At 35.7% G+C, this 12,354-nt stretch overlaps 2 protein-coding genes across 3 annotated transcripts; one reads left to right on the top strand and one right to left on the bottom strand.

The window, feature by feature from the left end:
* Window positions 1–1,047: 1,047 nt before the first annotated feature.
* suv39h1b (SUV39H1 histone lysine methyltransferase b) lies at window positions 1,048–6,713 on the bottom strand. The gene is made up of 6 exons (XM_027166918.2): window positions 6,600–6,713; window positions 5,186–5,361; window positions 4,127–4,780; window positions 3,397–3,543; window positions 3,066–3,195; window positions 1,048–2,783 (listed from the first exon to the last, which is right to left on the bottom strand). The coding sequence occupies exons 1-6, from the start codon at window positions 6,616–6,618 to the stop codon at window positions 2,650–2,652; spliced, it is 1,260 nt and encodes a 419-aa protein (XP_027022719.1). The 5' UTR covers window positions 6,619–6,713; the 3' UTR covers window positions 1,048–2,649.
* Window positions 5,888–12,157, top strand: tmem9 (transmembrane protein 9). 2 transcript variants are annotated; one of them, XM_027166920.2, is made up of 6 exons: window positions 5,888–5,930; window positions 7,355–7,465; window positions 7,972–8,063; window positions 8,538–8,646; window positions 10,145–10,276; window positions 10,528–12,157. In XM_027166920.2, exons 2-6 carry the CDS (start codon window positions 7,373–7,375, stop codon window positions 10,651–10,653), a joined length of 552 nt encoding a protein of 183 aa, XP_027022721.1. In that variant the 5' UTR covers window positions 5,888–5,930; window positions 7,355–7,372; the 3' UTR covers window positions 10,654–12,157. The 2 variants fall into 2 exon arrangements, with proteins under 2 accessions (XP_027022721.1, XP_027022720.2); XM_027166919.2 differs by lacking the exon at window positions 5,888–5,930 and adding an exon at window positions 7,019–7,159.
* Window positions 12,158–12,354: the final 197 nt, after the last annotated feature.

The raw sequence follows: 12,354 nt of genomic DNA, 5'->3' as shown, positions 1-12,354 counted from the left end.
CACTTCAGATAGATAAAGCAGTAAGTTGCACAGGTTGATTCTGTACCGAATTGATTTGTAATATTTTATGAAAAATAATATAAGATACATTACACAAGGCTGAAGAGATGAGATGATGGGAGTATCCAGTATGTCCAGCTTTGCTTCCTTCCTACAATTATAGACTTCAGTTTGAGTTCCCATGCTTGTCATTTCTAGATAATCTATTTTACTGATAACTGTAATTGGTAGACATTATTAAATTATTATTATTATATTTTAAATATCTTAAACAGTATTTCTTCATGTTTTGTTAGCTTTACAGATGCAAGTTTTTTTAAAATAGGTTCTTCAAAGCAACAACTGCAAAATAATTGCATCCAAACACATTTTTAGTGCTAGTACGCAAGTAAGCTAGTTTTGCTAGCTTGAACAGTTTCTGGTTAGGATATTTGAGAGAAGATGGACATTAGGACAATTTTCTAGCCTTTAAATTACAAAACCTTTTACAAGTTACATTTCACCATGCAGCTAGAAATTAGCATTTCCCAGTGGGTTTTATGTGTTTTTTTCCGTTAGTGGTTCTAAGATTTTGTATGCTCTTCAACAAAAAGTTTTGCTATTTAGAATTGTTTTCCTTTAACAGTGTTAAGAAGAGCAATGGGGAAACTTTGAGACATGACCCAAGACTCTGATATCAGTACAAAAGGTCACACATTGCATTAAAGTCATCATATCGAGTTACAGAGCAACTTGCCGCTCTTTACACTTTCTGTCAGGCAAACTCTACCCTTCAAGACCACCTTTACCTTACTTTAATGTAACAGACACCAAATCTTGGCTATCACTGTGAAAGGTTAACAATTAAATCATTTTCAGCTATTTTTACCATGCAGGAAACAAGACGAAATTCTAGAAGCTGTGCACAAATGTCCTAGAAAAACTAGCAACATTGTTCTAATTAGAAGTAAACTACATTTTAGGTTTAATTATTTTATTTCACATTATTTTTCCTGTTGTACAATCTTCCATATAGCAGAAGACATTAATTCTGAGAAAACTTGATAATCAAGAAAACAAATGTGTTTAATGAAAGTGGAATGTATAGAGGTTTCATCAGGAATCACTACAACACGGCTGGCTTCACTTCAAGGCTACATTTTGAACAAGAAACTCACTTGTTACTGAATGCAGCCTCTGTCCCCGGCTAATAAGTAAAACTCAGATTGTACATGGGTGGAAAAACAAAAACCAACATTAATCTAAAACGAAGATTAAGAGAACAATCCTCAATTAGAATAGATAGTATTACATTTTTTCATCATGGATCATTTTGATGTTTCACATAAATACAGTACATGCACCAGCAAATATCTGTTGGAAGCTTTTTTTAAAAACATGTAGTCATCCTTAGTTTTGTCAATACAGTACATTTGTCTCAACATTAGGGAGATAAAATTCTGACAGATAGATGGGTGACAAAAGGGGGAAATAACGGTTATGCTGTAGAGGGCTTTAGTTTGAGTATCATATGTCCTGGCCTTCACATGCACCAGATCTCATGTGATACATTAGACAGCTACAGCATCATTACACCACTTATTATGTTATTTTATTTTATTAAACACCAAATATATAGTAAGAAGTTCCTGGTGGATGAACTTGATTTAAAAAAAAAAAGCTTCAGGTTAAAGGTTTTCCTATTGTCACCCTTCTGTATATCACAGGTTATTGCTACGACAATCAATCAACACTGATTTTTTTTTTCTTTTCAGAAAATGCATTTAAACAATAGTCAGAATGTCACTAAGCAGCCATCTGCACTCTGCTATACAATTCAAGGTAAGATTAAACTTTCACGGCTGTTGAGAAAAAAAATATTTTCCCTTGTAAAAGTAAAAAAAAAAAAAAAAAAAAAAAAGCTCGTTTTCTGGCATTAGCGATACAGTTCTGCCCCCTGCTGGCAGGTTAATGAAATGAAAGCTTCACATAAGGACACGTTTCCGGATACAGATTACACTGAACTAGAACAGCTTCAACACAACACACAGTGCGTTTAACCAGCATTCGTGTCAAACTGTAATTTATATTTTAATACTAATACACTTATCTGACATCACTGCTTTTTAAAAAATATTAATAAAAATGCCCTTTCATAAAAAGAACTAAACTATAAAAACACTTCACTTAAAGACACAGTCCCCTGCCATGATTATAGATTTCTGACCTTTGATGAATGGGAAAAAAGATGCATTTACAGAAGCTGTACATTTTCACATAGGTAATGTAGTGAAATGGGACCCCATGCCAAATGTCAGGGAAGAAAACTGCAAAAAAAAACCCTGACTAAATAAATGAATTTTGAAAGTATAAACCAGGGGTGTCACACTACAGGTCTACAAATGTGTTGATTCATTTCCGCTCATGAAATTGTTTTAATTATCTGAAGATTAGAATCAGAGAACTCAATATGTACATCTCTGACCTTTTACATATGAAATCTTTAAATAAAAGTACCGCTATGACACAGCAGGACACACTTTTTCAGCAATAATGAATAATTATTTGTACAATTTTTGTCAAAATGTAATGAGATTGTGTTATCCTTTACAGCCACTATTATCTTTACTGACAATTTGGCATGACACACCCCTCCAGTCCCTGGGTTATCTAAAATAGATACTTCCGACATGATGGCACACCGCATTTACACTCTATACGCATGCGTTTCTTAGGTGAACCTGGAAGTCCCGTCAGACTGAAATTTGAGTCCATCTTTGTGCTTTCTGCATCTACTGGATCAACTAGACAAAGAAAGAGAAAAAGAAGTAGGGGTTTAAAATGTTACTGATAAAACAACTCACTCGCTCCCACACATGCACACAAAATGAAATTTATTTATTTACAGTATATTTATAGTGTATAAACTTCTACTAAATGTTTGGTTTTTCCATATAACTGGTAAACAAGTAGCTTTGTGCCCAGAGAGGGCTTACCAGAGAACGGTCACATACTGCAGCTTTAATCATGGAGCCAATTTTAGTTAGAGGAATCCAAGCTTGATAACTAAACACAAAAACACTTACTCTGCATATTGTAGTCGAAGGTGAGCTCCTCCCCTGGCTTAATGCCACGCGTGGCAAAGAAAGCGATCCGTGGCAGTCTCTCATCTATGTTTTCTATAAAGACGTTATATACCTGAAGATTTGGATCACACTGCAGAAAATAAAAAACATCCAAACAATTATTGTACCAAATAAAACAGGTGAATTTGAATTAAACATTAAATTAAACTCAAAATCGAAAAAGTAAAAGCATATGGCGTAGTTATAACACAAACATGCTGCTATAGTTAAACAGAAAATGAATTTGTGAATGAGCTGTTCCACCCTTCGGAAAAAAGAAAATTACACGTACACTGTGATTGACGAAGTGAGAAATGTTGCCATAGTGAGCTGCATCCACTGTATATTCATCATCCACATAATCCAGGTCAAACAAGTAGGTGGCTCCTTCTTTATCATAGACATGACCTCGTCTTTCTGCTTCTTCTGTAGTGATGATCTGAGTTACAAAATGACAGTTAGGCTCTTAGACGGTTTAATTTACTCTAACAACCTGACAAAAGTTGGTTAATAGAAGTTGGTCAAGGCATTCACACTAGCAAGCGACTATGTCTATCCTGCTGCTTGTTGCTGTGTGGGTTGTCTTTTTTTCTCTGTTATGAGAGATATGAGAAAGAGGTAGTTGCAAAAAAGTATTTAACTACTGCAACATTCTAAATGACTGCATTCCTTTGTGTTTGAAGTCAAAATTATGAGACCGTGGGTTTTTGTCTACTTTCTCGTGCAAGTAGGTACAGTGAGTTGTGTTCTTGTATAAACAGGAACCTGATAAGACTTTACCACATGAAACAGCATTGGTTCAATTCATCATTCAAGCCATTTGTTTGCATTTGTGGCTTAACAGCATAATACCTAATTTGCAAAGAACAGCAAGTCTCAACTGAAATGTTGCACTGTCACTTTTAAACTTGCTGCTGTTGCTGAAGCAAAAAAAAAAAAAGACAAAATAAGCACAGTTAAGTTTTAAGCACAGCCAAATTGAAGTAATGAAAGAAAACAAAATACAAGCTGTAGCCCATTACCTCTCCTACATACTCCATGACGAAGGTATTCTTGCGGATGCGCTCCATGGTTCGTACCCCCCAGCCCCTGCCATCGTTTGTCCTAAAGATGCACAGCGAAAACTGAATGCCCCTCTGAACCACTCTGTTGGGGCAGTCGGGCCCGCAGTGACACCGCCTGTTGCATTCGTAGATGGGTAGTCCAGGCCGAATGCGCACTTGTCCTGAGTTGTTGTAGGCAAACTTGTGCTGCGAGGCTCCGGCACAACAGCCATTCAGAGGACTGTTCAGGCAGTCCGTACACTCGCAGCCAACAGCGACCTCGTTAAGATAGATACCATCGCCCACCTTATAGTCATTAATGTAAGTGAAGTTCTTAGGAGGACCCTCCAGGTCCACCACATTTTCCACAAAGATGCGACCCTTGTTTGGGCCAAGGCTGTTCAGGTGATTCTCCCAGAGTTTAAGTGTTTGCCTAAGCTTTGCTCGCTGGACAAGATGGGAAACAATGAAAGTGTCCAGGTTTTTGGGGATGGTGCGCTTCTTTAACCGAATCAGCTCACGCATCAAATCATCCCAGAACTGGTTAAGCAGATTGGTGCACTTTAGGTTCTTCCGTGGCTCCCATGAGTTCATTGACTCTGGATAGCCCTTCCATTTGACCAAGTACAGCTCCTATGAGTGAGAAAAATCCCCTTTCAGAAAAACTTTTACACAGAATTTCAATATTTATTTATTAATTAATACTATAATAAAAAAACAGGAAACTCCAAACAGGTGATAAAGAAATATCGGTTGGTTTCTCTTATACAGTATTCACTGTTTTTTCTGGCACATCATGTTTATTCAAAGATGAAATTTTTGGATGTCACATTCCACAGGCCTAAGTGAATGGTTTCAATATAAAAATGTTGTAAATCATGCTCTGGCCTTCACAGTCACTAGATTACAACCAAGTACATCACCAGTAAAGCTGATTATGTTATTAGTTATGAATAAATTCTTTGCTCATTTTAGACAATGAGCAGTCACTGCTACAGATGGAAGTGGAAGCAATGACCCATTGTCAGATATTCTTACCTGTGTTTCTTGACTTTTGCCATCACTGATGACTTTCTTTCGGTAGTTACAAAGATATTCCACTTCATAATCACACAGGTTGTTCTTGTTGACCCCGAGTTCTCTGCATTTGACTCCATCCTCTCGGCAAGCCACTTGCAGTTGATCGAAAGTAGCAAGACAGGCTACTTTGCACTCTAAAATAATAGAGAATTTAAAGTACACTCACTTGCAACTTAGCTACTGAAACTCTAATAACCACGCTTTATGGCCATGATCTACTGAAAAGCACCTTAGCTCACACAACACATGGGTACCAACAACAAAGAGTCAGTTATATAAGAATAAAGCAGTCACAAAGGAAATGTAAAATTAATTTGTTTAGAAATATTTAAGAATAAACCTAAAAATGTGCACACATCATGGAAAATACAACTTATGGCCAAAAGTAATTGGACAGCAGACAATCACACCAGACCTCTTATTTTTATTTGCAAAACAACACTGCACCTAAAGAGGCAGAGCTGTAAGAAGGAAGTGAGAGAGAGAGAGAGAGAGAGAGAGAGAGAGAATATATCAAAGAGAGAGAGAATCTAATATATATATATATATATATATATATATATATATATATATATATATATGAGAGAGAGAACATGAGAATGTGTGCGAGAGAGAAAGATAGAATGTGTGTGTGTGTGTGTGTGTGTGAGAGAGAGAGAGAGAGAGAGAGAGAGAGAGAGAGACGTTGCTACATGGATATAAGGTTAAGTAGCTGTTTTGCTCATATTGGTTTGTAGAGACGATGCTGACTATTAATATAAAAATTACTGAACATTTTCTAAAACCGTCGGCCAACATCTTAAGATCTATAAATTTTACTCCGTTGACAAAATGGTTATTAATGCTTCTTTAGGACGGAATTTAAACCTTTTCCTTTCGAATGAAAACCGTCAACACGGAATGCGTCATGTTTTGAGTTCCTCTGATTAAAGGGGAAAATTTTAGATTATTTCAAAGTTCATAACTCACACTTCTGTTATGTGAAGTTTGTCAAACTGTCTTATTTTAAAGAAAAGGGGGCCGTTAGTTTGCTCGCTATCTGACACACAACAGCGGCTAACGAGCTAACAAACGAGGACTTTAGTCAGTGTTACTGAGGTTTACTCGGTTAGAGTTTATATCACAAGTGCAGTGTGACTCTATAGAACCTCCAATAAACCCAGTTCGACTACTTTAAAGTGAGTAAATGCTCAGCTTTAAACTGCAGTGTGTGTTTAGCGCTGTAACAGTTACCGATAACTGAACCGTCTGTGGCTGCGAAGGTACCTCACTTCAATCCTGACTGAATGAAGTGTTTTATCACCAATGTTTCTGGTTAGTTACAAATATACGTAACACTTCTTTTGGAATATTTACGAAAATAAAAATTTACCTTTCAAATTTTCCGCCATCGTCCTACTACCGCCAAATTTGTAAAGTTAAATCTCAGGCGATGATTGGCTCGGGGAGCCTGTGATTGACAGTTTCAACAGCCAATAAAATTTGAGTTCAGTTTTACGACAAATGTGACGTAAAACTTGGCTAAAAGTCCTTAGCCATGTTTTGATAATTTTGTATTATTAATTTAATAACATAATCATTATTGACAAAACCGTCGTACGAACAGAGATGAAGCCGTACAAAAGATTCAGATATTTAATGACTACAGTATATTATTTATTAAAATATCAAAGTCAAACGGAACTAAGTTATTATTCATTAATTATTAATTAAATTAATTCAATGATTAATATTAATTTATTTTATAATATTACATAAAGAATTAAACAAAAAACCGAGGCCAAGCGGTATTATTACGTAGGTCAATATTAAAAGCCAATAGTGTCTTTTATTTTGAAGAGTAAAAGTTAAAGTGCTTTTGTAGCGTTATTTTAACGTCACATAGCAACAGCTGTCGAACGCTCCATGCTTTCAGCTTGTTGTTGGGCAAATGTGAGTTTTTATACTGTGCATATTTTATCCTTATTATTTTTATTTTTCCTGTATTTCGGTATTTAGTTAGAGCTTCGCTTGTAGGCCTGTGTTACTGTGTTAGCTTACAGCTGTGTGTGTGTGTGTGTGTGTGTGTGTGTGTGTGTGTGTGTGTGTGTGTGTGTGTGTGTGTGTGTGTGTGTGTTTTCATTACAGAAGTACAGGGTACCAGTGATGTCGGTCAGTATTCCACAGCTCCGAGCAGCAGCTTCACTTGTGCTGTTTTTGCTTTTCTGTGACGCGACGTGTTTTGCACACGCCGATAAGGTACCACCAGCTAACGGTGACGTTCTTCTCTGCTATAAATTTAGCTGTTACTATTTCAGCCTGTACGCTGGTAACTAAAGTTATTAGCAATGGCTGCAGTTGGGAATAAGCTAACAGGGCTTGCAGGTTGCTTAATGTTGACAAATGTGTTTGAGAGGATCATTTTGAACGGATGTGGAATGAAGCACAACAACAGGGGCAATCTGAATCAGGGGCAATCGGAATCAGTGGTAGTGTAGCACAAGGCAAAGGTAGACAGTTGCCGAGGGTCCCGTAAGCACTTCTCCACAGTGTCAGCAGAAACATACACACCCCCAAGTGCTATATCTTGTAGCCTCTGTAAACACAAAAACTTTTCTGTTTACCATATACCATGTGTGATATTTAAAGGAGATGTTACATGCGCAGCAGTAAATATGGTGTTCATTATCACACATTTGTTGCATTTTTAAATATAATCCATACCATTTCGGTATTTATATTTTATTGTTATGAAACTCTTGCAGAGTATTGAAGACGTGCGTTGCAAATGCATTTGTCCCCCATACCGAAACATCAGTGGCCACATCTACAATAGGAATGTCACCCAAAAGGACTGGTTTGTCTTTATTTTATTTTATCATTACACCAAACTAGCACCACAGTCACTTAATCATCAAAGCTGCATACATTCAAATATGATCATAAAAATGAGTGCACACATTTATTATTTATGCAATTCCATTTAGTTTCTATGAGTTAAAGATTTATCTGTTAGGCATGCCTATATTTACCTGACTTCAGTTAAATCTGATCTGTTTAAGTTCTAAGATGAAAAAAGAAAAACACAACTGTAAATGTTAGATTTTTGAACTAATGTTTTTATAAGAACATCACACTTCGGTTACTGTTTCTTTGTAGTGAGGTTTCTCAAAATTCTTCATCTACTTTTCTTGGTACTGATCTCACATTTACATTTATGGCATTTAGCATTTATGACATTGTAGTCATGCTGAGTGATGAGACTAAGAATCACAGGTTTTTAGTACAATCTGAGGTGATGTAGTTTTAAGCATGATTTTTGTATTTACAGTAACTGTCTGCATGTGGTGGAGCCCATGCCTGTGCCTGGACATGATGTGGAGGCTTATTGTCTGCTCTGTGCGTGCAAGTATGAGGAGCGAAGCAGCAATACCATCAAGGTATCTTCTAGCCCAGAGTCTTGATTTATGTAATGTGCCTTAATGTATACTTAAGATGATTAAGAATTCAGAGAGTGGATGAATTTTACAGTAATTTTACAGAAATATTGGTGACCATAACATGCTTCACTGCTAGATGGCTACACATTTCTAGGTTTTTAGTTTTTTGTGAATGTCTTTTCATTAGGGGTGTAATGCAGTGCTGCTAAATATTACCACCAAGCCCTCAAAACACTAGAAAACCCAGGTCTACTGAACAAAATATATATATTTTTTATTATTTATTCAGAGTATAATAATAAGTAGCTATTTGCAGAATAACTTTATTGAACTCCTGAATATCTGTAGTTTCTCAATCATGCCTACTGATTTAATAATTTGATATAACCAGGATGCATTTTGCTCACTTAAGCTTTCTATGGAATGTGTCTGAGCTTTCTAAGGTACTTTAAAAACGGAAAAAATAACTGGGCAGTGTTTACATAAAAAACAACACTAAAATAATAAATAAATAGTACTAATATATTCATACAGTTGCAATCAGAAATATTCAACCCCTAACCTCAAAAAATATTATTGTGATGTCAATGAACAATAGTGACAAAAATGGAGCATCCTTTAGCTTTTGTAACTTCTATCAAATGTATTCGGTAAGTGTTGACGAGCTACATGCACATCTTGATTGGAATCTTTGCCCATTCTTCATATGCAAAAGCCTTTAAGCTAAGTGATGTTTGATGGCTGGTGACTGAGACGGTCACTGTGGTAACAGTTTTGATCTAGATGTAGAAAAGACTCAGAGGTGGTAGTAAAAGCAACGAAGTAAAGAGAATTTTATTTTGCTGCAGCAAAAAGGCATCTTCCATACAGTGCAAAGTCAACACAGTAAATAGGCAAATTATAGAGTTTTAACTCTCTTTTTTGTACCCCAGGTGTGTGTGTGTGTGTTCAAGCAACCTCACTGATTACCGAAGATGTATCCCTCAACAAGGCCACATTCCACATTTCAGTTCTTATCGAGCACATATACACATACTCCCCTAAAGTTCCAGTCCTTCCAGAACGTACAATGTTAACAAGGGCCTCTTGTTCTTTCTCCCTAGTCTGACATACAGAATACTGTAAAAGCACACAACAATTATATAAGCATAATCCTTATATTTAAAATTTCCACTACACCACTCCAGGACATTCCAGTATCTTTTTGTCTTGCTGGAATTTCCAATGATTACCAAGTTTTAATTTGTCAACAGAAGTGTTCCGATTCCTTTTTAAAATGGCCAGACATGCCATTAGTCTACCGCTAAAAGTGACACTATTATATAGAGGTTGAATAATTGTGACTTGGCTATCTTAACAAAATATTTTGATGCAAAGAAATATCTCTAAATTCTTATATGTAAGAATTTTTTTCTTAGATTTATATCAATTCTGTTTAGAACTCATTGCGTTTATTCTGAATATTGTAATCATGTTCAGGCTTATCTTTGCCTTACAGGTAACCATAATCATTTACCTGTCAGTGGTCGGTGCTCTATTATTGTACATGCTGTTCTTGCTTTTGGTGGAGCCTCTGATCCGCAGACGTGATCCCTACAGACAACCACTGCAGAACGAGGACAATTCTGAGGTACAGACATTAGCAGCATGCCTAATGAGTGTAATGACATTTATAGGGACAAATGTAAACTGATTCCTATGTTGATGAGTAATATGTCATTCTGCATAACTAGGTAAAGCTAAGCGACAATTAAAAGATAAATGATATGTTCTGTTACATGATCCTGGAACTGTGATGGATTGTAAATAAATGAATTGAAGATACAGAGAGAGAGCCTTTCAATTTTAGAGATTCTGAATTTGCTCTGTCTCACTCTACAGGATGTGATGGCTCCAGGCCGAGGGAATACGGTGCTAGAGCGAGTGGAAGGGGCTCAGCAGCGTTGGAAGAAACAGGTTCAAGAGCAGCGCAAGACTGTTTTTGATCGCCACAAATTGCTTAGCTAAACTCCCACTTATTTATTTATTTAGTTAAAAATGGGACCACATGTCCTTTGTTATCAATGAGGCTCATTTTGCATAGCATTCTGTTTGCTATTTGAAGCTAAATTAAAATAATCTGCTTCAAACGATATTAAACAGAAATGACAGCTCATTATATTACTTATAGAAGAATTAATTATAATGTCTGCAGCTTAGACTCTATACTGCAGATATTGTGAAAAATAGACTGTCTAGCAAAGTGAATAAATTTTGGGCAACAGCCTTGACATTCTCAGCTTTTCTCCCAAACAAAATTCAAATGTAGTAATTGAACAACATAGGATACCTGTGTATGTTACATTCATACACTGCACAAGATGTTAGCATGATACTATCTTGAATTGACTTGAATATATGTACCGTTTATTATATGATTACAGTAAACCTAATATGGGATTAGTAATGCTAGGTTTATTTACTGACACTTTATTTATTTATTTATTTATTTATTTATTTTGGCAGGTAATTTGCTTCTTTCTAGAAATTAAAGCTTACAGTAAAATTAGCCAAATCATCTTAAGCAAAATAGTCTTAAACATATGTCTAGAAATAGGTTTTATTAATCTTAGATTTGTTTTCTTGTGGTCCTTTAATGCTAGATACATTTTGACTATATTCATGATATTTTAATTTGTTAAGATTTTTTGCAGTGAATGCATTTTGCTCATTGTTGAGTATATGCTGCTTTACTTCATTTCGTATATAACATCACTATGTTCTAGGAATTGTAATGTTCCCATTCCTAATGTCAGGTAAGTGGTGATTGAGTTCACACCAAATACATGCTGATTGCACTGAATTTTTTGTTGTACTTCTTTTCTATACGTGTTGTGTAATACAGATCTGATACTGGATTTGTATTTCGGATAAAAACCGGTGGATTTTTGATGGCTTGTTTAAACAGATATTCTTTTGCTAATATTTTACTTGGATCTTGTAAGGTAATCTACAGTTTACATGTTGGAAATAACAAGTTTATTTGGTACTTCTACCTTATAGTTGATTATTGACCAATATTGGGTACAGCAGTCAACAAGGTCCACAATACACTTCAGATATTTCCACTGGCTGAGACCTTCAGTTATTTGTAGAACCCTGCAACATTGTTTAGCTTTTAGAAATGGTTTCATGCAGAGCCTGTTTTTGAGATTAATTAAGGACCATTAAATATCTAATGAATCCTTTTCGTTAGATCCAGCATAGCAGCATGTTAGTATGTGGTTCTTTTGCTGTTCCCAATATATTCCGTGTGTTGGGTTTATAATGGTGGAATAAATTGTGCATGATGAGTGTAATTACCCATTGTTATGTGCCCAATAAAATGGTTGCTGAATGTAGGTACAAGGGAGATGTACCAAATAAACATGCAACTGAGTGTATGTCACTGTTCTATTTCAGGAAATATCTTTCCACATGTCGTATTCTACTTGCACTGAGGAATTCAATAAACACAATCTGAAAATTGCAACTGGATGTATTATTTTTGCTTTTGATGCATGGAATCCAATATACTATATACCTAGTATACAGGGTATAACATTGTACACAATATATACATTCAGCTTGTAGTATTGGCTTAAAAGCTCATAAAATAATATTTTTCTGTTGTTTAATCTTTGCATTGTGAACATTGTCACTGTCTCAGAAAAAAAAATTGGTGACTGG

This window comes from Tachysurus fulvidraco, chromosome 14 (assembly GCF_022655615.1).
Source record: "Tachysurus fulvidraco isolate hzauxx_2018 chromosome 14, HZAU_PFXX_2.0, whole genome shotgun sequence".
NCBI lineage: Eukaryota > Metazoa > Chordata > Actinopteri > Siluriformes > Bagridae > Tachysurus > Tachysurus fulvidraco.
The sequence above is the reverse complement of the archived record's forward strand: the minus strand, read 5'-3'. Positions and strand labels throughout refer to the sequence as shown.